Source organism: Mustela nigripes, chromosome 1 (assembly GCF_022355385.1).
Source record: "Mustela nigripes isolate SB6536 chromosome 1, MUSNIG.SB6536, whole genome shotgun sequence".
NCBI lineage: Eukaryota > Metazoa > Chordata > Mammalia > Carnivora > Mustelidae > Mustela > Mustela nigripes.
This window is the reverse complement of record NC_081557.1, coordinates 99,716,416-99,743,039: the sequence shown is the minus strand read 5'-3', so window position 1 is coordinate 99,743,039 and position 26,624 is coordinate 99,716,416. Positions and strand designations below refer to the sequence as shown.

The 26,624-nt window shown below is 44.3% G+C and overlaps 1 protein-coding gene and 1 long non-coding RNA gene across 7 annotated transcripts in view; one reads left to right on the top strand and one right to left on the bottom strand.

Moving 5' to 3' along the window:
* Positions 1 to 1,994: 1,994 nt before the first annotated feature.
* The window catches only part of EXPH5 (exophilin 5), a 68,325-nt gene continuing 43,695 nt past the window's right edge, over positions 1,995 to 26,624 (bottom strand). For 4 of the 6 annotated variants that reach the window (XM_059417909.1, XM_059417935.1, XM_059417926.1 and 1 more), the window contains 3 exons: positions 20,786 to 20,834; positions 14,013 to 14,148; positions 1,995 to 10,809 (listed from right to left, as the gene is read on the bottom strand). In XM_059417909.1, coding sequence (XP_059273892.1) covers positions 5,441 to 10,809; positions 14,013 to 14,148; positions 20,786 to 20,834 — 5,554 coding nt within the window. In that variant the 3' untranslated portion in view covers positions 1,995 to 5,440. The remainder of the gene's footprint in view (positions 10,810 to 14,012; positions 14,149 to 20,785; positions 20,835 to 26,624) is intronic. The other 2 variants (XM_059417918.1, XM_059417946.1) reach the window with 1 other exon arrangement.
* Positions 18,503 to 24,920, top strand: LOC132028692 (uncharacterized). Its single transcript, XR_009407497.1, has 3 exons — positions 18,503 to 18,582; positions 22,018 to 22,222; positions 22,766 to 24,920. It is a non-coding gene; the product is annotated as an uncharacterized LOC132028692 (long non-coding RNA).

Here is a 26,624-nt window from a genome sequence, read left to right as displayed (position 1 = left end):
TAAATTCTGTTGTTTAAGCCCCCCAGTTTGTGGTATTTTGTAATGGTGGCCCCAGCAGACATAAATAGCCCACAAGTCTGGTGGGGACAATGCGAAAGTCCATCACAGACGTGTGAAGTGTGTTGCATTATAAGAGAAATGCACCAGATTCAGGGGATTACTGATTCCACAGCAAGGGGAATCAATCCTGCTCTTGGCCAGAGGGGAGATGTGATCTCATCCTTCAAGGTTGCTGGCTACAAATATAGGCCTAGGAAATGGCCTGTGTGGGGCACCTGGCTGGCTCACGAAGTGGAGCGTGGGACTCTTGATCTCAGGTTTGTAAACTCAAGCCCCATGTTGTGTAGAGATTACTTAATAAAACCTTCGATTAAAGGGGGATGCACCTGGGTGGCTCAGTGGGTTAAATCCTCTGCCTTCGGCTCAGGTCATGATTCCAGGGTCCTAGGATCAAGCCCCACATCAGGCTGTCTGCTCAGCAGGGAGACTGCTTCCCTCCATTTCTCTCTGCCTGCCTCTCTGCCTATTTGTGATCTAGCTGTCAAATAAATAGATAAAATCTTTAAAAACTTTTTTTTTAAGAAGGGAAAGAAATGGCATGTGTAAACCATGGTCAAGGACTTACATTCTTGGCATGCTCAGCAAAAGTGTTCAAGACCCATGGCTGACTGTTTCTCCCTTAAATATAAGTATGCTTCTCTCTCCCCCGCAGGTTGAACATACCATTTATCCCAACTGGGCTCATGTAGCAACGGACATAGCAGCCTCGTATATTTCCTTCTAGATGTACACATGCGTAGGCAGGTTTGTGTTTTTACTCAGTAGTACCTCATGCAAATTCTCCTAAGTCAACTTACATGTTTCTACTTTATGATTTTTAGTGGTCGCATAATATCACATACGTGGGTGTTCCGTCATATATCCAGTCCTTTTTTTTTTTTTTTTTTTAAGATTTTATTTGTTTATCAGATAGAGATCACAGTAGGCAGAGAGGCAGGCGGAGAGAGAGGGGAAAGCAGGCTCCCCGCCGAGCAGATAGTCCGATGCAGGGCTCAATCCCAGGACCCCGAGATCATGACCTGAGCCGAAGGCAGAGGCTTTAACCCACTGAGCCACCCAGGCGCCCCTATCCAGGCCTTTCCTGTAAAGTGTTCACTTTCAGTTTTGGCACCATTGTAGCAATAAAAATTCTTACCCTAAGTCTGTATTTCTGCTGGTGTGATTTCTGGGGAAAATGAATACATGATTCCGTGTATTGGTTCTCTCCTGAATTGCTGCCTTCCTGGTCATTACAGAGACCGTGTCTCCCATGACAAGTCCAACTCCCTGGCATCATTTGAGAAATTGCTGCTGGAATTTCAACTTAATATCTATTTTGTCAGCCCTGTCAATGCATTTGTGAGCAAACTGGACATGCTTTAATAAGTCCTTTTTTTTTTTTTTTTTTAACCTAAGTCCCCTAGAGAGGCTTTTAGTCTACAACTCAAAATCCTGGCTCATGCAATGTATTTTCCATTTTAATACAATACTGTACATATTCAAGATGACAACACTCTCCTGTCCTTGGTAGGGACACAGCCTTTTTCTAGATTGGTACAGATCCGTAAATTAATATTGCATGTCTTAATGTTTCAACTGGAAAGAATGGTTTATCTTTTACCAGTGCTACTGGGCAGTGGGTAACACTCCATGTAGCACTTTTCTTCCTCTCACAGAGAAATGCCAACCTTCTTTTCTCCTCTGTCATGCGACCAGATAGACTGATCTTCACGGGTCAGTCGATTGCTTTTGGGTACAAATGAAAGAAGAGAGGAGCAAGTCCCTGTGTTTTTTTGAAACTACATATAGCTGATCTCATTCAAGAACAACCAGAGAGATTTGTGTGAATGTTTTTGGTCCCCCTCTCTGCCACACCTTTTTAGAATTCTTCCTGAAACTTTCACACTTAAAAGTAATCATTTGAGGATGGGAATAAAAACCAGGTCAAACGTGCATCTATTTAAATCATTTATTTCAACATAGGCATTGTTTTAAATTTGCACCTTATCTTGTAACACTCCTCATATCTACAGAACAGGATTGAGAAAAGTACATAAAAGGATTATTTGACCACATTTTAACAAAAGTGCTTAAGGCTTACCTGTTTCAGAAACACAGGTGTGCCAGTCAGAAAGAGCCTCTAAGTGGTAATACATTCACAAACTTGCTGGGAAAGTAAAATATTTACAAACTCACTTTGTACATTTAAACGGGATATTCTAAAGCGTTATCACTACTGTTAACAATAAAATCTTACCAGTAAGGCCTCCTTAATCCTCTGGCATTCCACAGAGTATAGTGCTTTTATGCAGGTAGGAGTTTTTCAATTTTATTCCCATCTTCACCATAAGCTAAGTGGGTTTTCTACCACTATTTCTAGTACAGGCATACATTTACCTCCTACACAAAATGGTTTTTATTCACTTTTTGTCAGTTGAAACCTTGTCAGTAGCAGTTGGAAGTTTCATTAACAGCCATGTATTTATAAATGTAAGGGGGTAAATTATTCAGAAGGAGGTCTCTAAAAATTAAAATAATCTCATTAAGCCACCCCTGCTTTTTTATGTAGGCTCCACGCCCAGTGTGGAGCCCAATGCGGGGTTTAGAACTCTCGACCCTGAGATCATGACCTGAGCTGAGATCAAGTCAGTCACCTAACCGACTGAGCCACCCAGGCACCCACACCCTATTTTAAATAAACTGTACACTGTGAAATTGAAGTCCTTTATCTAAACAAGTTAATAATTTAAAGATACTTATTAGAAAGGATTCCCTCATGATTTACTCCATTTATGTGAATATTTATTTTAATAATGATTAGAACACAAGTGAGGGGTATAAAAATGACTTATAAATTACTATAGCAGTACCAAAAATGAGTATTAAAAAGCAGCAATTCGTATGTTAAAAATACATAGAAATTTGCTGTACTTCTTTAACGAAGCATTTTATAAAAGTATAAAACTATAGAAGGTGCTGGTTTTTTTTTTTTTTTTAAAGATTTACTTATACATTTGAGAGAGTGAGCGAGCAGGGGGAGGGGTTCAGGGAGAGAGAGAATCTCCCTGCTCAGTGCAGAGCTTGACGTGGGGCTCCATCTCACAACCCTGAGATCATGACCTGAGCTAAATTCGAGAGTTGGATGCTCAACTCACTGAGATACTCAGGTAGCCCTAGGAGGTGCTCTTTTTATGAATTTTCTGTTTCTTTGATTCTTGAGCCAGAGCAACAAGCAAACATTACAAACAGTGCAAATGAGCATCGGCAATCAATTACCTTTGAGTTCAAATATGAGACTCCAGTGCAGAGCAGAAGGGCCTCAGAGTAACTGCTTATCCTCACCTTAATTTAACTAACTTGTTACAGCCTAAACTCAGTGAAATATAAGCTAACTTCATTTCACCTCCTGTAACATACGTGTAAACTCAGAGTATTTACTGAAATAGAACTTGCAAGTGGACCATTTTTCAAAAATCGCAACACTTAACATTAAAATGTGAACTCTGAATGTCTTAAAATTAGAAGGGAAAACCTAAGTCAGGGTTTATAAAACTTGTACTTAAATAGTCAGATAAATAGAAGGGGAAGGGGAAAGGCAGAATTTACAAACATAAATAAGAAAGGAATAAAATGTTATTTCTTCTTTATGATTTAAGGGGAAATATTCAGCACAGTTGATTTAAAACTCTATTATCAGTCTCTTTGAGCTTGATATTGGTCAAAGCCTGGACTTTAAAACAATTTACAGATTTGAGGAATAGCTTTCATGTCAGTTACCAGATGTTTATTAGTTTTGGGTTTCATGGGAATGATGTAAAGCAGCCCTGGTATTTTGCTTCCAGGCAAGGCAATGGGTAGGAGGATAATAATAATATAGCTCTTTCTTGCATTTCTATCAGTTCCAGATCTCTATATGCTTCACCAACACTATCATTATCCTTAATTTATATGGAGGATACAGACTAGGTGAGAAAAATGGAGAACAGAATTGGGTCAGGAAGCAACTATGAAGCAATCCGAAGGAAATCCACTCATGTGGGCCCTCACAGCACTAAGATCCTGGAGGGCAGGCTTTCTGGAGTTTGAGTTCCAACATCTGTTGGTGTTTATCCTATTAGGAGGGGAAGTTCCAGAAGATCTCCTTGGCAGTTAAAGAGTTAGAAAACCAAGGTATCAGGGGGTATGAAGAAAGATAGAATGTATATATTAGATAGAATGTATCTAATGTAGTCTAGATACATTATTGAAGGAGTCATAGTAACAAGCACTTAGAGGCTCTGCCTTATAGTTTCTCAGGGGTTTGTTCTGCCTTTAATTTCCAGGGGGTCTGGTAAATGGTCCTGCAAAGAAGCCAGTGAATCCCCGTGTTTCTGACCTGACCCAGCAGCATTGTAGGGGCTTGATATTTGCTTGATATTTGTGACTAAAACGTGCACATGAAATCAAGCATCCTATCCTGCAAATAAAGAAAATCAGAAATGGGGAGTCCTAGAGAAATGGGGAAAACCAGCTGGGGGGGAAGAGCTGCAGGGAGGATGGCAGTCCCACGGAGGATGTCCACTTACCTGCATCCACAGGCATGCTCCCTTCCTGAGCAGGAATGCTGTGGCCAAGCCGCCTCTGCACCATCGTGCTGCCGGCCTGAGTCCTTGACAAATTAAAATTCAGCCCTTAACAAATCAGCCGGTCCCTACAAATGTCTTCAAAGGTATTCCTTGGAGTACTAATATTTTGGGCTTAATAGGGATTCAGCTCCTCACTTATAACCTCAATAAATACATCAAACATCTGTCTTCCGGGCTTCACTATGGATCTAATAGGATGCCTTTGTGAAAATGCCCTTATTTTTGTGTAAAAGGAATAAAAAAAGCCAACAACCCTAAACCTCCTAAATGCCAGGTCAAACAGGATGATACCATTGACTCCATGGCCATCATCAAGACATTTATTTAATGTCTTAGATATAGGGTATGGAATGGAAGGGGAAATATAGAGTTTTCTAACTACTAACTTACTGAAGTTACTAGTTTTGTATGTGCCTCAGGTATTAGTGCTGTGTATCAAATGAAAGGTGTAAAAAATTAGGGAGAAAGTAAAGCAGAAAGCCAAAACTGGACAGTAGGAAGAAAGGCCAAGAACATATACAGAGGGAGAAAACAGCAGAGAAGGCCCCCAAATAAAAATTCATTTCCTCTAGAATTTAGAAAGCATATATATATCTATAGATATCTATAGATATATATAGTGTAGAGAAGAGAGGTTAGAGAATTCAGGTTGTTTCAGAGCAGGTGCTGCTCAGACCAGATCTTTTTTATACTGTCCTTCTCAAGGGCATACACATTTACACTTCATTTCCATACAAGCTTTTGGTGGAAAGGTTAGGCATTTTATTGAAGAAGGCTCACAGTTCTGACTCTTTGTCATTTTCATCCAGATAATATTCATCATCTGTGGTTGTGTCTGTGTCACAATCTGAGTCCAGTGGATTCTCTTCATAGATATTAAGTGGTGCGCTTGGAGATAAGGCATCTTCTGGCATTTGGCCCAGAGGAGAAGTTGAGCCAGATGGCTCTGTTGGATTAGGAGCACTAATCACGTCATCTTTCAGGAAGCCAGGGTTCTTCAGAAAGCTTGGCTTCCATAATCTTCCTTGTGTGAGTGACCTCTTTACGTTCTCCAAGAAGGCCAACTGCTGTTCTTTCCCAAAAATTCCATAGTCAATGGGTCTGGATATAGACGCGGCAGACCGGGGACCCATTTTTGTCCTGCCACTGCACAAAGCTGGATTTTCATTTGCATCACAGGAGGAAAGCTCAGAAAAGGATCTGAATCTTCGACTGTACCCACCGTTGCTAGAGAAATCATTCCCTAGGGTCAGCTGACTCAGGGCATTGACAAGAGACGTGCTCTCAGACAAATGGCGCTCCCTGACTTTTGGAGGATGACTTTTGCGTACCAGATTACCATGCACACTGATGCTTTTTAAACTGTTTGAGTGACGGCGGAGTGGTTCAGGTTCCCCCTCCAGAGATGAAGCACTTTGTTGCTGCCCATAAGTGGACAACGGGATGCTCCCTCTGGATTTCTCTTCAGGCTCCAATGGAAAAGGAGGGTTCAGTCCTTTCTGATGGTCAGAGAAGTCTGCTTCCCTGAGGCTGGGGAACGTCAGTTGGGTCAAGGCCGCTGACTCTCTTTCCAAGGTCTGAGCTGCTGCTATGTCTTTAGACTTCTCATACTTGGATGATGAGTCTGAGACATTTTTAGACTCACTCTGACATAGTTGTGACATGCCGTTAGACTTCTGATTGCTTAAATGTGTAGAAGCTTCTCTGTGGGATATTACAGTCACCTTGAGAGAGTTCTCGGATTTCTCAACACCTATCACATCGCTACTCAACCTGAGTTCATCTCTGGATTCTACGGGCTTTGGAGCAGGCTCGGGGGACAAAGCGTCGCACTCTGGTGTGCCAAGAGACCGGCTGTCCAAACCACAGCTGTTCCCACTTTGGGGGAAGATAGTAGCTACATGTCTTCTGGGGCTTAAATCTTTAGCTGAGAATTTTCTGCTGGCTTTGGACATGGCTGCCCATCTGTGTTTAACTAAAGATCTATTCTTCCCTTTTTCTGGGTCATCCAAGCTGGTTTTATTTTTATTGCTTCCTTCAGGAAGCGAAGATTGATCCCATGCTAACTTCCGTATTTCGTCTTCAGCTTTGCCATTCTCTGTCATACTTACCTCCTGACTCCTTTGAGGTTGGTCTCTGGGTTCAGACTGCAAACTGTCTACATCTGCTTCACCTGGACAGGTCCCTTCGTCAAGGTGTAGATTTTGCAAAATTGGAGTAAGAGCAAAGACCTGGCTTTCCGAGTCAGAAAGTTCTTTATTAGTCTCATTTTGGACATGTGTTCCAGTTTCCCCTCTTACTTGTCTGGGCTGCGATCCACAGGCGCATCCAGCTGTGGCTTCGCCTGTGGTATCTTTCTGAGGGCGTTCCGCAGTTCCAGGAGCTGTAATCACCACAGCCTTACCTGTACACTCCTCAGAACTTCTTCCGGTTGGGGAATTTTCAACAGTCTCTTCTGAGCGGGCTGGAAGATGAGAAGGGCCACAGTTAACCAACTTAATGGGCTGCTGACAGTCTTCCGAGTTCTCTTCTGTAACTTTTTTTCCCCGAAGCATTGATGAAGGGCGCAGGGTTTCACTTGACCATTTCTTCGCTCCCTCCTTTCTGCTCTTTGAATCACCAGCAGGTGTTTTAGTGAAGTTATCTGGGGAAATCTCTCTAGTTTTCGATGGTCCTTTATGAAGAGAAACATCTGTCTCCGTAGAAGCCATTTCCTGTAATGTGAGCTCTGAGGGTCCAAGGTGTGGTACAGCAGTAATATCTTCAGTGGTGTGAGAGAGAAAATGGCTCTTCTCCTGGGCAGAGCTGACCAGCCTCTTTTGACCTTCAGATGAAGGTGTTCCTGATTGCTCTTGTGGAGAATCATTTAGTTTGTCCTTTTCAAAAGCATTAGGAAATGCTTCAGTCTCCACTTTCATTGATTCTGGATGGGAATCAATTTGCTGTGTATACTTTTCAAGAAAGTTGCAGAATTTCTTGCTGTATTTCCTTGGCAGAGTGTAATATATCGAAACCACCTCGAGACATTTTACATTATCTTCATCACCAGAAACAGAAAACATACTAGTGGTCTTAAATTTGTGTAATGCTTTCCCACTTTCTTTTCTTGACATGTCTGAAGAAAAAGGTAAAGGGTCTTCATTTGAAAAGAGACCTGTCTTGGAGGAAGCAATTTTACCATCCTTTTCAGTATGTTCTTGAAAGTCTTCCTTTTGAGGGTGTCTTTTGGGTAAAGAACAATCGCTAACAGGCAAGTTTCTTTCTGGAGGGCTAGTGATGGTCTCCCAAGGTTTTAGTGTTAGAGCACAAGCACCTGTGTTTGAGGCCAAGGATTTTTCTCTTTCATCTCTCCCATTAGAGGCATCTTGTGCCCCCGAAGGACAAGACACAGCCCTCTTGATGAGGAATGGAAGTGGTCCTTTTCTAACAGAAGCTGATCTAATGGTTTTCATACGTGTCATCCTCTTTGTGGCTTCAGACGCTCCTGAGACCGAGTCTGACACGGCTTTGGAACATTTGCTTTCTGACTCCGAAGAGCTGGAACTGAATTTGTTTGATGTGTACTTCCCTACCGGGCCTTCCACCTTATTCTTGACTTGGAATGGAAGTGGGTCATTCCTAAAGGAAGAACGCATTATCTTACTTTCCAGCTTCCTGTTATTGATGAGGAAACTGGCTGATTTTCTTGGCGAGATACAGTAAGTTGTGTGACCCTCAGGACGCTTGGAACTGCCTTGATTCATTTCCCTGTGGTTACTTTTATCACTTGATGCCGATCTGCTTTCCGTGTTGCTTAACTTTTCAAAACAGGATATGCATCGTCTTATTTTTCCTTTTCCTTTTCCCTCCCTGCAAGGAGAGCAGGAATGACATTTGACAGCGTCAACTACCTCATCACGTACGAGCACGAAATTATCATGACTCCTTTGGTCTTCTGAGGAGCTTGGGGCAAACTGATCATTTTGGGGTTCACTATCATTGTCTTTTTGTTCTCCTTCTCCCAGAGATGGATCTTTGCCTGAAGGACTTCTCCTGGAGAATGCTGTTGTAGAAGGAATCACCAGAGCCTGGAGGAAAGAATCATTCGATGGTGACATATCAGGTAGGATAGCTGAGGACAGATCTAAAGAGTCACCTGGGATCTTGTGGCCAGCCGCTGACTGGCTACGGTTCATAGAATGAGTTGTGCTGCGTTGTTCTTTCTTGGCATCTAAAACAGCAGGCTCTTCTGGAAACTGTGCATTTTGATTATCAGCAGGTTCAGAGCTCCAGGGGTGATTTCTAATAATGCCTGCACTATCTTCACCACTTACTCTTACTTCCTGGTGACATCCTGGATCTGGGCCGGGAAATGATATTCTGCTTTCCTGAATGAAAGGAGGGGTAGTTGCTGAGCCAACTTTTCTATTCCCGGGATGATAATTACTATCTTTTTTTAGTTCGTTGGATTTCCCTCTGTGTGATAGATGAGTTTTGGATATATCTCTCTGTTTGGAACTTACTGTGGTAGATGCATTCCAAGCAAATCTTCTGCTCTGGGCTGAGTCCTGAAAGAGGGGATCTTGAAAATCGGGGGAAGGGTGAGAGATTACAGTCTGTGCATCAGGTTGGGGCCTTTCACTTGTCATGTTTGTCTGGTCCATCTTGTTCAGTTGTTTATATTCTCCCAAAATAGAGTCATTCAAGCCTTTCTCATGGCTCACTTCTGTGGCCAAGATATTGGGTGGGTTTTCAGTAAGAGGTGGAGAATCAACTGAATTCCTTTTGGTCACGGTGACTTCTGTATAGGTTTTTCCTGGAAGAGAGGCAGGCCTAATTTTCTGTGTGGTGACGGCGGGCTTCTGAAAGATAGGACTCTGAGGATTCCCTCTGTCATCAGGACTCTGGGGGAATGAACTTTTGAACGTAGATGCTAGAGTCTGAGTGATGCCAGATGAATAAGATTCTTTGTTTATGTGTACATCCGTAGGAAGACTGCCATCTTGACACACTGATTTACCAGATGGGATGTGATAGCCTGGACCAGTCATAGCACAAACATTTGGTGTGTTGAAATGAGTCGACTGTCTCCCATTACCTCGTGACATCTCCATGCTCTCCAGCGTGGGTGTCGGAGAACCAAACTGCCAGGGGTGTGGCTCTTCTTGTCCTCCGAAAATATCTGTTCTGTAACTAGAAGAAAACGATCCCCAGTGTTGAGAAGGAACACCATGGCCACAAGCAGCCAACACACTATTTGCTTCCATGGGAATCATTTCAAAGTCTCTGTGGGAAGAAGGGAAGAGATGCCTGCTTTGATGAAACTCAGACCAGGAAGAATGTTCCTCCTGTGGGTCCCAAAAAGAACTCTGTCTAAATCTTTGTTCTCCGTTTCGTCCAAAGGTGTTGCTAGAGAAAGATCGAGCAAATGGGTTTTCCTGAGGGTAGAATGGCATATTCTCTGAGTTCTCAAATGGGTCAGGACTCATTGCATTATCCATGGGGGCATTAAAATGAACACCTTGGTAAACACTCTGTGAACGGTAGAATCCGTATCTCATCTTCTCCTGAAAACACCTGGGATACGCATACGGGTCGGCAGTGTCGATTTCCATGGGCGAGGGGGCCCTCGGAAACTCTTCCTGGCTCTGCCTATCTCCAGAAGAATCCGCTCTATTCCATATGATGGAGGACAAAGGAGTCCTCTTTGGGCTCTGCTGGTGCCTGGGTGGTAGAAACCCACTCTTGTTCTGAGTGATGGTTGGAAAATGTAAGCTTCTTGCTGTGAAATACCTTGTAGCTGGTGAAGCTGATCGTTGCCTGCTGTCGAAACACAGAGAAGTACTACCAAAAGTATTCTTCCGCACAGAATCTTCTTTTAGGAGCCTGGGCTCCCTCGTTCTGTACATATCATAAATTGTTTTTGTTCTTGGAGAAAAGGTTTTAAAACCTTCCCTAGGGGCTCCTGGCCTCAGGATGTCATAGATAGACATATTAGAAGTTTCGTTATAGTGGTTTTTGTGCCATCCGGTGATATTACCGTGTGTGTTCCTTCTAGAGTAGAAATGACTGAACTGTGTTCTTGATCCATAGTTGAGAGACGTTGTGGTAGTCACGGAGCTTGGACACTGTTCCTGAGCCAGTTTGGTATCCAAATCATCCAAAACTGAAAGGAGAATATGAGTCAGCTTTTTTGTACAACATTTACAATCTAATAATAATTTGAGTTGTTGGGGCCCCTCAACAAGAAATAAAATAATTTAAAATTTTATTTTTGTTTTTTTAAGTAGGCTCCATGCTGAGTGTGGAGCCCAACGTGGGGCTTGAACCCATGACCCTGAGAGCAACACCTGAGCCCAAATCAAGATGCCTAACTGACTGAGCCACCCGGGTGCTCCTCTAATTTTATTTTTATATAAATGTGGTGACATATGTTTTGATTATGTTTTTAAGATATTCTGAATTTTACAAGGTTGTGGAGGAAGTTTCATTTTCATTCTTTTTCAAAATTAACTTTTGATAATGCCTTAAGGACATAAAGCTACATTTTTTTCCCCCAACAACAAAATTTTAAGTGTGTATTTGGCTTTCTTTTTTTTGTTCATCTTTTGTGTCACCAGGTAGTTAAAATATTCCCCACCATGTTTACCTCAGAGGGTTCCAATAAAAATGAGAATCTGTAAATAACATGTGATTTCTCAGTTTATTGTTAAAAAAAAAACAGCATTACTACCAAAAGCTTAAGCATGTAATTTATAAACATACTTAGTTGGATGGATTTGAGCAATACAGAAAATTTAAAGTTCTATACAATATTGCTAACTGATATGCTAACGCTAGATTGTTTTCCTGGAAAAATAAAGACCCCACTATCACCCCTATAATATCACACTTTCTATGTGTCAGCCCTGGTTCTAAACAATTTATTAATGCATTCAATCCTCACAGAACCTTATAAGACTGACACTATCACTGTTCTTGTTTTATAAATGAGGAAACTAGGCATGAACAGATTAGGTTGTCAAGGTTGTCAAGGTGACAGGCCGTCTATCTGCTGTGTCCACATAATATAACACCTGGGCCATAAAAGCTCGCTTTTCATTTTTTAAATGAACCATAAAGGTGATTTCACTGCAAGCTCATGATGTTACAAGGATTTGGACTTGTTGTTGTTAGGCACGGTTGACTTTTCTCTCAGTGGCAAGGTTGGAGGGTGGTGTCCAAGTCAGAGCTCAGTGACCTCCTTCTAATACGGAGGACCTGGGGTAGCCCAAAATCAGAAACCAAGCTGACTAGGACCCCAGCCTCTGAGACCACAGACAAGTCACAGGATACATTCAGTCTGTTGCTATTTCTTTGAATTGTGTTTACTTACTCATATATGACCTCTTTTCCTCAAGAAAAACTTGTCAGATTTTTAAGTAGAACAATTATCTTTTAAGGTTTCAAGATTCCAAGGACCCATTTTGTCGTGGATACAGTTTTATCATATTCATGTTATAATAAATACAAACAAGTAGATTATGTATTTATTGAAGAAATGTTCATTCATGACAGTCAAATATGGTATGAGAAATAAGTTATGGGATTATTTAAATTGCTGAAGAAACCACAACTTTCCTTCTGAGTTACATAAAATGGTGCACTCTCAGGGGCGCATGGGTGGCTCAGTTGGTTAAGCATCTGCCTTAGGCTCAGGTTTTGATCCCAGGGTCCTGGGATCGAGTCCCACATCCAGCTCCTTGCTCAGCCAGAAGCCTGTTTCTCCCTCTCCTGCTGTTACCCCTGCTTGTGCTTTTTCTCTCTGACAAATAAATACATAAAATCTAAAAAAAAAAAAAAAAAAAAGGTAACATGCTAAAGTTTAAAAAGAAATGGTGCACTCTCTCCTTGGTTCCTTAAAATGATTTGTCATTTAAAAATTTCATCTTAACCCTTCAATGACAGGGAAAGGGAGGCATATCAGTATTTGTGAATGTGGGTGGGATATATTTCTAGATATATCAACTGTGTTCAGGCAGGTGTCAAAGAGATTTCTGATGTCTGTTCCAGATTTTCCCAACCCTACAGTACTTGTAAGCTGGTGCTATTTAAGTCTGCACAGCCACCGGAAGAACAAATCTTGAAAATCTGTACCTAAGGAAGTCTATAGGGAATCATCCCGAAGAAAAAAAATTATTTATCTCCCGTCTCTGAAATAATTCCACTTATCCACACACACAAAAATCAAACAGTGCCAAAATGTAAGCCAAGGTATAAAGAAAACACAATTATGTCAAAATTATATCATGAGTAAAAAATCTGTCCTTGAAACAAATTATAATAAAGTCTCTTTGATTGCTGTTCTTCCTTTCAAGCTAGTTGTAGTTTTTTCCCCCCTTAAATAAAGTCTTTTGCTACCTACAATGTATTTGGGGAAGTATAACAAAAAGATAAAAACTCCTGGATTCCTCCCCAGATGTAACCACTTTTAACATCCCCATAGGAGGATTTTAAATTATTCAAAAAGCCTGTTATATTCATTACTCTTGAGGTTAAAAAAAATAATAATCTGTTCTGTGTTTCCTTTTTATTTTCAGAGAAGCCAAATCTTTTTTTTTTCCATGTCATAAACAGTAGCTCTCCTATATTAGCAAACCTTTGTTGTGTAACAGATTTTCCTCTGGGCTATGTTTCTCTGAAGCAAGTTCTCTGCCAGGAACCATGTAACTGAAAGGTCAGCCCCCTCTCCCCAAGATGGGTGTCTCTCCCTGACCAACCCCCTCTCCCAACACAGCATCCAGTGGTGGTCATTAACTCTGCAAATGGAATTTAGTTCCTCAGCGTGAAGCTGGTGAATAACTTCAGAGCTGACTGTTCCAATGGCCAGGTTTTATTTTGATACAGAATAACCTAAGGAAAGGGGAGCTATGCTTTATAATAATAATAAGATCCACTTGTATGCGGCTCATTTCGAACTTTTCTGTTTTTATTGCTATCTGTTGTACAAGGTTAATTGTTTAACAACAATTAGGTTTAGTCACATGCATTTAGGTACTGATTGGGAACAATAAAAGTCCATTAGGAACAGTAAACTTTATATACGTATTTCTTAGAAATGCATTTCCTTTTTACCTGAGGTTAACTATTAAACGTTTTTTTATCATTCCACAGATTTATCAGCCTGGGTCTGAGCATATTTGTTTAGATTATATTTAAATAGAAGATTCTGGAATATTTGTGTTAGTAGCATGTAACAGCCTCCTCTTCAGATAAGGGAAGCAAAAGGTTTTCAAAAATACATGGTTTGCTATGTCTGGAGCGTTTTAACACAACACCACAATCATTATTTGCTTTAGGTCCGGGCGTCAGTTTCACACATAGACTTACCTTGGAAAAACTCATTTTCTAGCAGGGATGCATCCCACCGGGGCACGCCACTTCCCTCCCTCATGCTTGTGGGCCTGGGGACAAATGCACTCTCAACTGGCGGATTTTCCAGAGGTGAGCTGTGTATTTTTGCCTGCTAATTTTGAGACAGAAAAATACAATATTATTTCTGGACCTTCTCTAGCTAGAATACTCACATGTCCCCACAAAAAGCTCCCAAACCTAAAATTCTTAGTCTAAGGAAAGCAAATCAATTTTTCTAACACTTACCTCTCAACTTAGAATGTTTCATTATTTCTGTCATTTGTAAGTGATCATGAACTTCTCTACACTTACACTAATGGTTTTTACTCTGAGTCTTCAAGCAGTGTATTGAGTTTCTTTCTGCCAGGTACTCCTACAGACACAGCACGACACAATCTTAGGGAGTTTCCCAGAACACAGGAAAGAAACCGACCTCTCTTGAATTGGGAGTGTTGTCTCCATGGCCCCAAAGGCTGGAATTTTGGATTTCTTAACACTGTTCCTGCTCTATCAAGAGCTGGGGAGCTGAAGCTTGCACCGGACCTTAAGATTTGTGAACTTGATGCTTTAGAGGGAAAACAAAAACTATTTCTAGCCACAGAGTTCATTCAGAAGGGTAGACCCTTCCAGACAGACATAAGCAGCTGATACAGTTCTGGATCAAAGGTGCTAAAAAGTATGACCTTATAAATTTTTGTTGCTGTTGTGAAGCACTATTGCTAGCAAGACAGAGCTTAGGGGAATGAGGCAGCATTAATGTTGTCCTGTCTTAACAGCCACCGTTGATCTTGATTTCTCCAAATCTATCCCTGCCCTACTCTCAAGCGTTAGTTTGTCCCCATGACCTCGGGGGATCCTGCACTCCCAGGCCTTCACTTTCTATTGCCGAAACTCCATTTGCATTTTCTCTGTCACACCGGTTCTGGGCTCTGCGGCTCTGCTCTAACTCGTTCTGCTCCTGTCCCTGAACAATGCTACCAGCCACTTCCCATTCAGTCTCTGCTGTCCACTCCCTCATCTACCCAGCGCTTGCCGCTTGGCTCCCACAGCCCCTCCAAGTTTTCTCCTTCCCTTTGATGTTTGAAATGTTACCTTTCATCTCCCCTTGAACGCTTAAGACCAAATCTCTAATGTTTCCCAAGCTCCAACTTTTTTACTTCTCCATCTCAGGTCTGTCCAGTTCTAAATCTCAGGTTCTCCTGATTTCTATACTCCTTACAATCTAGGATTTTCACTCCGGCCTGTTTTCATTCTCAAGATCTAGGTCACTTATTTCTCGTAGGGGCCCTGCCCACGTTTCACTGACTTAACGGTTTTTAATTCCATAGGCAAGGAATGGAAGAGAAGACATGCCGACATTTATGAATAAGAGAGAAACAATCCTGCGATCACTTTTGTGGGTCATTGGATGTAATTAAACACATTAATATGAGAACCAGAAGTCAACAAATACAGAGGCAACGTAACTACAGTGAGATACCAACTGGATAAAACCAACTGTAATAAAACTGGAAACACGGGGTGCCTGGGTGGCCCAGCTGTTGAGCGTCTGCCTTCAGCTCAGGTCATGGTCCCAGTGTCCTAGGATCAAGCCCTGCATTGGGCTTCCTGCTTCTCCCTCTCCCTCTCTTGCTGTCTCTCTTTGTCAAATAAATTAAAAAAAAAAAAAACAAAAACTGGAAACGAATCATTCATGCAGACTAGATGCATCTGATTAAGAGAAGAGCATTGTCACTCAACCATTTTGACACCCGAATGAACTTCCGCTTTCCTCTGTACAGACCAGACCACATCCTTTTTGGCTTTCTGGGTCATATGCTTTTATAATGAAAATTTACACTTAAATGAAAAACACTTGGACGGAGGGCTCAGGTGAAGAGATGAACGTCTCAAAAGCCGGGAAGGGTTCTTGCCCCCTAGAGACCCTGTCTTTGGTCCCTCTTGAGGCTTCTGCTAAAAGACCAATGCTACTCGTCCAACATGTTAAGGACACTTCTCATACACAGAGGTACAGATTATATGACGAAGAGAAAATATGGAGAGTTTATTTACACTCAGCTTTAATGTGCAAGGACATACTGTTCCGTGACAAAATGGTTAAAAAAGCAACTGCCAGTCAACGGCAGGTACCAGGCATACGATCTCTCCAGAGACCCCTTTCACTTGAGCTCTGTGTGAGCAGTTACTGTGATTATTAATTATAATTATTAGCAGCAGGAGCATCTGCTCAGTGAATATTCCAGGCAACATGGGTTTTATACAGTTACCTTATTTCATTATTTTAACCACGCTATGAGGTTGGTACGATTATTACTGCCACTTTGAGACAAACCTCACTTGGGAGAAGGGAATTTGCTCCAGGTCACACTGTGGAGGGAAGGATTCCTTCCCAATCTCTGAGATTGCAGAGCCCAGGCTGAACCACCTCTCTTCACTGTTCTGTTAGCATATTGTACCCCAGATCCCAGCTGGAAGCATCTTTTGAGGCCAAACGCAGGTCTGAGATGCTGAAGAATGTACCGGCACCTAGCACGGGGGCAAACTCCCCCGGGGCCCAGACACACACGATCTTCAGTCGAGGCTCTGTTCTGGACTCAGAATCCTCCTCAAAACACTGCTCCGTGCCGTGAAGTTGCCATAAAAGATGACGCCTACGTCCCACTCCTGGCCTCGAGTGTGAGGCTTGAACACCCCCACGCAGCAAAATCCTGTTGAAAAGCTCTTCGACCTTCCATTTCAGCCCTTCCTCCCCAGCTCCCTTCCAGGGCCCCGTGCTCCAAGCCCACTGCACCCGGTTCCCGAGAATGGTGCACCCTTCCTCCTAGACGGTCACGCATGCTCCTGATCTTTGCTCTCTTCTTCCCCTGGAAAACAGCAACGCATCCCTCAGAATCCAGCTTGTGGATCACCGTCACTGTGAGCCCTTCTCCCCGAAAAGAATCAGTTAAATAGTGTTTTTGTACCTATTACGGTGCCTGTTATATCCTGTTGAAGCTGCTGACATTCCTCCCACTGGCACTTTACCACCGGACCCCTCTCCTTCCTGCCAGACCCCACCCCGATCCAGGAAACCAAAGATTTGAAGACAAATAGATCGGGACCCTGCAAGCAGACCCACTTCTAAAATAACTACGAAAGCCTAGTATCTGCCCAGCATCCAGCACGGAATCAGCAGGTAAGAGACTCACAAAGATTTACTGAGCCGCCCGTCAACACCATCTTGCCACCGTCCCTTTGTCCGCTGCTGAACGTCTCTATCACGTTTTGTCCAGTCCCTTGATGCCAACCAGCTTATCTTTGAACAAAATTACTCATAGATCCCAATTTCAACCTACTTTCAAAATATCCTCTCCCCTATGATACTTAGAACAAGTTAAAGAATTAAGTAGGGATTATCATTCCCATTCTGCAGATGGAAAACAGAGTCTGGGTAAGTGCCTTCCTTAGGTCATAGGAATAATAAATGGTGGCCTTGGCTGCTCTCACTGATGCGATCTGAACCCCAACCCTGTTCTTTCCATTATGTTGCTTTTTACCGGTATTCTACTCATGCACATGACCTCAATCAGATGGCAGACCTTTTGGATGAAAACCTTGCTTTAAGTGTTCCAGCCCGTCTAAGCCCATGCAGCTATCGACTGACTGATGCTCTATACCGAGGGAGAAAATTACATATATGAGATTTCTAGTAAAGATCCTTCTGTAAATCAAGACATACAAGATTTTACAGTATTAGGACTTGGAAAAGAAAGGACTGAGACAAGAAAGCATAATGGTCAAACACATGAGTTCTCCACCGGAGAACTCCTAGTTCTGCTCCTTACTGGGGGTATAACTTTGGACAAGGTAAACTCTTGGTGCCTTTGTTTCTTTCTTGGTAAAATGAAGACACAATAGTAATGACAAGAGCAGCAAAAAGCAATAAGTGAGTTAATTGCTGGAAATACTTCAGCCTGGTGTCTGGCACTTAGTGAGGTTACTTGTTGGCCGTTCCTATTTTTCCATGGTTTCAGAGCAATTCCCAGAGGACTCCTCCCAAGGCCTCCCATCGAATGAACTGGAAAAGCGTACCAAAGAATGAGAAGCCAGAGTGTTGGAACACTGGCTCTTAAGATCTCAGTTCTGGTCTCAAACATGGCACCTAAAATAGGCTGAGCCAAATGAGGCCTGTTACTCGCCGCGGCTCCCTCTACCGCTCCCGTCCGCAAGTCTGACACAAACAAACCTTGTTACAGAGTAACCTTAGCCCATTTGAGAACTTCCCAGGGTGGCCAGACCTGTAGGGCAGCTGTCGGAGTTGAAGCCTGAGCTCACTGATGTTATCACACACCCTGGCAAAGTCAACAAATTAATTTTTCAAGGTGTTGCTGAATTTGTTCCCTGTCTGCTCTCCTGCAAAGGTCAAGTCCACCAGTGCACCTGAAGCTGGAAAGCACTCATTCATTCCTTCTTTCCACTTCCGAGTGTTCCGGTGGTGCCAGGCCCTGCGGTGAGGCAGGAGGAAGACAGAGTCCTGGCCTCGGAGAGCTCACACTGGCCCAGCGTCGTAAGTACACTGGAGATTTGCGTCTGGGGGTATAGACCTCGCATGTCACCTCACTTGAGGCCCAGCCACAATCTGTTCAGAGTGCTGGAGGGATCAAGTGGCCAAGGCCGTGTGTTTTTTCTCTACTCTCAGAAATGGTGACTACTTGGACCTGGGCTGCCTCACTCGAAGGAGGTGGTCATACTCCCTGGGGCAACGTGCACTTCAGGGAACACTAGCAATTTCTGGAGATATTTTTGTCTCTCATGGCCGAGTGGAGGAGAACTATTGGCATCTAGTAGGTGGAGGCGAGGGTTGCTGCTGAACAGCCAGTGATACCCAGGGCGGCCCCCACAGCATGGGATTCCTCAGTCCAAAAAGGCAGAAGTCCTGAGGTCGGGAGGAATGCTGAGCTACAAATCTCTAACGTTCTCTCTAGCTCCCCAAATGCTGTTTTCTGAAACCCTTTGCTACATGGCAGCTGTTTTCTCTTTGAGTGGAAGGTCGTCTAACAGTGTAGCACCATCTCCTATAAAATGCCCGGTCCCCTTTGTAACCAACTTCCTGCTAGGCTGCCAACCAAGCGATGAGAAGTTCATTACCTCAGATCTTGGCAAGAACCCCTCAGCATCAACGGCTAACCTTCAGCTGTTTGTAAGCCAAGGGATAAGATTTCCATGAATAAATAATGGAAATCTACATGTCCTACAAAACCTTTGTTTTCTCTCTGAATTTTTATAAAAGCCATTAGCCAGAGTCAACAATGACTGTCTTGAGTTTCATTTGTTTTCCCAGCTCTCCCTTGCAGAGGGACGCATTTCCGAGCAGGGAAGCGATTAGATCTGAGCAGCACTCAAGAGTGCCAACGAAAGGTCATCTATGAGTCCTCAGACTGGGTTTTCAAATCCTGATGATTCCTAATTAGCTCTACTGTTTTATAACTTCTAGGCATTTGCACTTCTTTCTGTGTTCCTCATATACTTCAGACCCCATAGCTCCCTCCTGGTAGGGGAAGGTGAGCTCCAAGTCCTTCTCCAAGGAAAAGTGAGAGTATGGGAGCATCCTGGAGCAGGGCTGGACGCACGACTCTCCAGCCCGTTGCTCCAAGACAGGAGCCCCTGCCCCTAGCAGGCCAGCAGGGCTCAGAAGCAAACAGGGCTTTGGGGTTGACAGAGCTGTAGGCATTACTGACTTCCGGCTGTGGAGTTACAGAAACCTAGATTTTCTATTCTGGACTCTACCATTTACCAGCGACCTTGAACATGACCTTCAGATTCTCTAAACCTCAGTTTCTTCATCTTTAAAATGGGGATAATAATAGCATACTTTGTAGATAGCCCCTAGGGATTAAGTAGAATGATCTCTGCCAAGTGCCAGGTGATAGCAGGTTCTCCAAGAGAGTGTGGAGGGTTCTTGGTGCTGGGGTCATGACTGGGGCTCACACTTCAGGAGACAGCGCTCGGTGTTATTCGGAAGGAAGTGGCAAGCCTCTGAAGAGGAAAGGGGGCCTTCTTTTGTTTCTGGAATAAAGAACCTCTGTTTATATGTACTCCTCACCATGAATTCTACCATGCTTTCTGCAAAAAGAGAGAGACTGGTAGGAGTACTAAGACTCTCCTGCACTCTTAGGTCCTTTCCGACATTCTTCTCATCTCCGAAACATGAGTCACACAAAAGACACAGGCAGGTGAAGATCAAAAGTTAAGACTATGAAGCAAGACACAGCAAATGTCTAGCTGCTTGATCTTGTAGGCCTGTGAACACAGAGACACTTCAGTCTAAACGGTGGGGTCAGTCCCTCCCGGTGAACTTGTCCCAGCCAAATGTATCCCACAGATCACTGGCTTCCACTCTGAACACAAATGACGATCCTGTCAAGAAAAGGTCAAGCCCAGACCCACACTGGCTTGCAAGAGTGCCCCTGGACACCTCCAGCCTCTTCCACTGCCCAGTGCTCGAAGGCTGTACTGTACGGGAGTGACCGTGGTCCCAAATCAGAGATGCCACGACGGTATGAGGGGACACACAACGGCCTCCCTCCCTCCCGGAAGAGCCAACTGGAGACCTACAACAGTTGGGAAACTTTGAATTCTCTAGAGCAAATCTAAGCTTCTGAAGTAAATTTAAAGCTGAGCCAAGGAAAAGCCTATTTGGGTAGGCAGCCAACCACGGATTGCACTAATGCTGAATTCCTTGGCATAACCTTAACTTTCCAGTTACTCACCGTAAGGACTCGCCTCACAGACGCAGGAGGTCCCGGGTGGTTGTCGCATCTGTGGAAAGATTGTGAAATAATTTCTTTGAAGAAGTGCCCAACTTTTACCAGGAGGAAAATCAACAACACATCTGCTGTTATAGCTTAATAACCCGAGAATATATTAGAGGCATTTCTAACATCCTGTAGGAAGACATTTCTTGGTTTGTGCACTGTTGGAAAAAACCTCAGAGAGCGTTTCTTAGGACTGTTTAGGATCGACGCTTCTCATCTTCATCACTCAGGTAGCCAAGAGGAGATTACATAATGGTGGATTTGGATGTGAGTGCAGCATCAAGACAGAATAACAAAAAGCGTATTCATGGGTTGCAGGTTTACTGTGCATCAATACACGTTATATCGTTTAAAGACATCACTCTTGGGGCACCTGGGTGGCTCAGTGGGTTAAGCCTCTGCTTTCAGCTCAGCTTATTATCCCGGGGTCCTGGGATGAAGCCCCTCATCGGGGTCTCTGCTCAGCAGGGAGCCTGCTTCCCTTCCTCTCTCTCTGCCTGTCTCTCTGCCTACTTGTGATGTCTCTCTCTGTCAGATCAATAAGTAAAAATCTTTAATTATAAAAAAGCAAACCCTTCAAAGATGGCTTCTGGTGTTTAGTTTTATAAAGATGCCTTCCTTATTCAGTAGGAAACCATCTTGGAGAACAATCACACTTTTACTGTTTATGCTGCTTCTCCCAGTTTCAGTAGAAGGTGAAAAATTTACAAGACATGGGTCCCAAATAGAGATAGATTTTGGTCTTCTAGATCCATAATCCTATGCCAGGGGGCACTCTGCCTGAATGACAGCTCAAGATTTAATAGACGGTGATGACTCAGTGCTCTGTAGAAAATGAGGTCCTCACCGTCCCTAAGAAAACAGCAAAGGGAATCGAGCATTAAAACAATGAACCAGGACTTTGGGTCAGATCAGCTGAAAGTGGCAAGATACGGTTTTCCTTTATTGGAACTCCTAGCTGCTCCATGGTTCCCCAGAGTTGGGCATAAAACCTGGGAAGCCATACAGCTTTAGATGTTGAAGATATTCAGCTATAGCTGACGGTTTAGCTCGAATTTTGAACAGAAATGGAAATTAATATCATGGACTATGTTTCACATTACTCTGAAACACCAGCTCTAAAAGAAAAATATCTAGAACTTGAATACTGAATACTGCTCTTATTTTTATTCTTCTTTTCCCCACAGCCTTACTGAGCCTACAGGCTGCCTTTCTGCCACCACTGTTCTTGAGTTACGGAGGAAACCAACAGGACTGAGATAGGGACCCTGTTCCCTGAGAGCTTTTGCAGTAGGAATGATTAGATACATAAAAAGTCAAAATATAAGCAAAGAGGTGATGCGGACAATAAGGAGATGTTGAGTTAAATGCCCTGAACATGCAGAGGCCACGGTGAGCACTTGTGGGGGGTGAGCAGGGAAAGGGACAAGGGGAAGGTGGGACGGTGGCGGGTGAACTGGGGTGAAAGGCGGGGAGCAGCACGGGCAAAACCTGGAGATAGGCAAGAGCCAGGGAGCTCGGGAACTGGCAAGAAACTCAATTTTGCCGGAGCCAAGAGAACATGCCAGATTGGGAAGAGTCTTTCCAGAGCCCTGGGGGCTGCAGCCCTCACGGTGTGCCCACGCGGCTCCCCAGGTCCCGAAGCTGATTTGGAGCGTGGGCAGCTGGGGTAGGGATCCGTTCCCGGGACTGGCAGGAGGGCAGAGGATGTGACTTAGAGGGTGGCAGGAGCATGAGAGAGTGCCACCGAGTGCAAGGGAGTGCTGTGTTCCGTGGGGGATGTGTGTCCCCTGACGGTGTGCAAGGCCGAGTGTGCCCTTGTGGATTTATGGGCAGAGGACTCAGGTGGCTTGGGGGCCCCGAGTCTCCGCAAACACTCTCGGGCCCTCCTAAAAGTGAATTTCTGTTTCTAATGTGAACGGCTTTTGCTTGCAGAGTGAATGAAAGCAGCAGTGGTGTGAGGGGACTCTGCTGGTAGGAGTCCTCTGGACCAGTGATCACAAGGGACACAAAGCTACCGCATCTTCTGCATTCGCTTTCAAGCCCTGCTGAGGCCACATCCTGAAGGTCACTCACTCCACCTACAAAACTTCTATAATTTCTCTCCCGACTCCTCTCCATCTTTCCACCAACAGGGATCTGCCTAAAATGCACGTGCAGTCCCATCGGTCCCCTGCTTACCGTCTTACAAGGTATTACCCAAAATCTTAATTGATGCAAGGCTCTTCTTTTGTCTGATGAGCCTCCCGGACCCACCCCCCACACCCTTCACGCCGTATCCCCCAACACTCCGCTCATCTCTAGGTACCTGTAAGCTTGACTTACCGAATTTATTTCACTTCCATAAAATACTCTCTCGTCTCTCCAGCTTTGCAGAAGCCATTCAGAAATTCTCACTCAGTACTTGAGAGTGTAGCTCAAGAATATTCTTTTAAAAAGCAGGGGACACCTGGGTGGCTCAGTGGGTTAAAGCCTCTGCCTTCGGCTCAGGTCATGATCCCAGGGTCCTGGGATTGAGCCCCGCATTGGGCTCTCTGCTCAGCAGGGAAACTGCTTCCTCTTCTCTCTCTGCCTGCCTCTCTGCCTACTTGTCATCTCTTTCTCTATCAAATAAATTAAAAAAATATTTAAAAAAACAAACCAACCAGAATCCCAGGTGACTTCCCCATGCACTGATGTGGCACGCTCCGAGCACTGGCCTCTGAGGAGCTCCATCTAGATGACCACGGGCCATGCAGACCCTCCGTGTCCCAAATGGACTCTGTGTCCTTCTTCCACGTCTACTCTTTCCTATCCAGTCAACGATCTTGTAGATTCACAACCAGAAACCACCCATACCTCTCCACCCCACCAAGTATACCCCAGTTATGGCATGAACCATCTGCTGCCCTCCTGTTGGCACTAGTTCCCTGCCTGTCCCTCTCCCTCCAAGTTTTGTTCCAATCTGCTCCCTACTCTATAGCCAGAGCGATCAGTGTAAAGTGAATCATGCTACTTCTGGGTGTAACATTTTATGATTCAAGCTCTACCCTGCACCGGCAAGGCTCTGTACAACCTAGTCCCCATACACTCTGCATTTGTACATCCCTCTGCCACAGGCACTTGGCACAGCTCTGAGCATCTGCACGGAATGTATCTGAAACCTCTTTCTACACGTGTGTGCCTGTGCAACTCTCCTCTTCTTGAAAAACCATGACTGATGTCATCTTCCCTGGAAGACCTCTCGGGCTCGAGACGTAATGTACCAGACACTCCCTCATACGTCGTGCTCCCAGAGCACGAGGAACTTCCCCACCGGAGCACCAGCATTCTACCTTCCTCTCTTTCCATTCCGTCATCCCCACCGGACTGAAGCCCGAGATAGCAAGGGCTGCATGCTTCCCTCCACGGCACCACGTACCGTGTTGCTTGAGCACCCTTCTTGAATAAATAAGCAAATGTGTTCCTGTTCATCCTCACCACGTCTGCTCCAACGATCTTTCGGCACCAGCACCTGCTCAGTTTCCTAAGTCAGGGGAAAGAGTTCACCTGCATTCCCCCGTCTTCTTCACCCATCACATCCCGTCAGCAGGTTCTCCCGATGCTACATTCTAAGTCGTGCACGAATCTGCCCACAGCTTGCCCTCCTCCCTGCCTGCTACCTCGTCCATCATCTCAGCAGCCCCTTACCTGGTCTCTCTGACTCCGGTTTTGCCCCCTCGAGTCTGTTCCTTGTGCTGTAGCCAGATCAATCTCCCAGCCTCGGCCCTACGGGCATTTCTTTGGGGATGGTGGTTGTGCAACATGGGGTACTCAGCAACATCGCTGACCCCCTACCCACCGAATGCCCAGAGTTCCCACCCTTCATTGTGAAAACCAGAAATATCTTTTGGGGGACAAAACTGTCCCTGGTCGAGAAGCACCACGCTAAAATAATGTTTGTAAAATGAAGATCTGATCATGTCATTCTTCTGCTTACAAACTAACAAGGAGGGCCACCTGGGTGGCTCAGTCAGCTGAGCGTCCGACTCTTGATCTCAGCTCGGGTCTTGATCTCAGGGTTGTGAGTTCAAGCCCTGCACTGGGTTCCATGCTGGGCATGGAGACTACTTTAAAAAAGAAAAAAGGTAAAACTAGCAATGATAAAATAGACATGTGTACCTGCACACCTGCACTGAATACACCAAAATATTTTAGTGCTTGTCTAGGGCAGTGGGTTGTGGGTGACTTTACCCAGTATATCAGATATAAATACACGTAAGTATACATACACACACATATATATAAGAGAAATACACACAAAATATACACACATATAAAACAAATACATATATATAAAATACATAGAAAGTAAGGAAAAATGGTATTAAAGTAAAAGTGATTAAGGTCTTCCCATTGTCTACGGGATCATACCGAAGCTTCTTAGCGCTGCATGTCCTTAGCGCCGCTGGTCCCTGCGTCATGGCCTCTGCCAACCTCTCCCATTCCACGTCTTACTGGTCTCACCTTATACTGGGTCCCTGAACCTCGGTGACCTAGATGTGTTCTTGCTTCTTCCAGTCTCCACACCTTGGCTGGGTCAGTTTTTCTGCCTAGTGGAACCTCCCAACTCTTAATGACTGGGCTCAGTCCTCTGTGTCCTTTGGCAACGGGCTCTCCTCCTCCAGGAAGGCTTCCGGTCCTCCAGTTTGAGCTCAGCGCTTCGCCCTGTGTTCCCATGGCAAGAGTACCAGCACCCTCCCTAGCACTCACCAGAGGACACCATAATCACCGGTGGACGACTCGCTGGTCACTCAGGCCCCGGCGAGGCCGGAGGGTACCCCCTATGAATTCCGCAGCATGCCCCTTCCTCGAGATACTGTCATTTGCCAGAAAACTGCCATAAGAAATACCTGAACCCATGATATTCTGCCACGTCCTAGGGTTCGTGGGGCACCTGTTCCCAACCACACGCAGTGCTCTGCTCCTCCCCCCGTCATGATCTCTGGGTCTTGGGATTCAGACCCAAGTCAGGCTCTGTGCTTGGCTCAGCGAGTCTGCTTGGGATTCTTTCCCCTTCTGCTCCTCCCCTGCTCTCTCTCTCTCTCTCCAACAAATAAAGAAATGAAATACTGAATAAAAAATAATGGCATAATTCGGGAAGTGCATAGAAAGGAGGAGCAGGAGAAACTCGTCCTTATGTGAAACAAATGGCAAACTTTTTGCCTTTTTGTTAATTCATTCAGTCACCTTGTTCCCACAGCTTTTTACCCACTTCTTATAGGAAATCAAAGCTTCAGTATATCATATGCTTTTACTGACTGGGCCTTTCTAAAGTAAATATCTGATGAAATGACCAAATCCCTTTTCTTCCAGGGAGTGTTCTCCACGATCCAATGTCATTTTTTGGTTAAACCACAGCTTAAAAGATGAAAAGATATTTCTATGATACTTGAGTCTTTCAGGGTTGAGCAGGAGGCTGTATTTTGCCTGGAGGGGTGGGTTCTCTCACTGTGATTTGCAAAAAGATCCTCTCAACTGCGTGGCTCTGACTTGTTCTGCGGAGCACAGAGTGTGACAAAGTGGAACCGAGATGGCTTCGGCAAGTAGGAACCTGACGGCTACCTGGCACGCAATAACTCTGCTTTCCTGGGGCTGGCCCGTGCAGCTGGCTGTTTCCTGCTGCCGCTCAAGGCAAGGAGGAGATCCTGAATCATGTATTTGGAAGGTGGACTTTGTATTTCAAAAGTCAGAACTGCCAAAGAAAGGTAGGCTCTACTTAAGAGTCAAGTGTCCCTGGAAATGCACAACACACAATGTATATTCCTGCCACAGT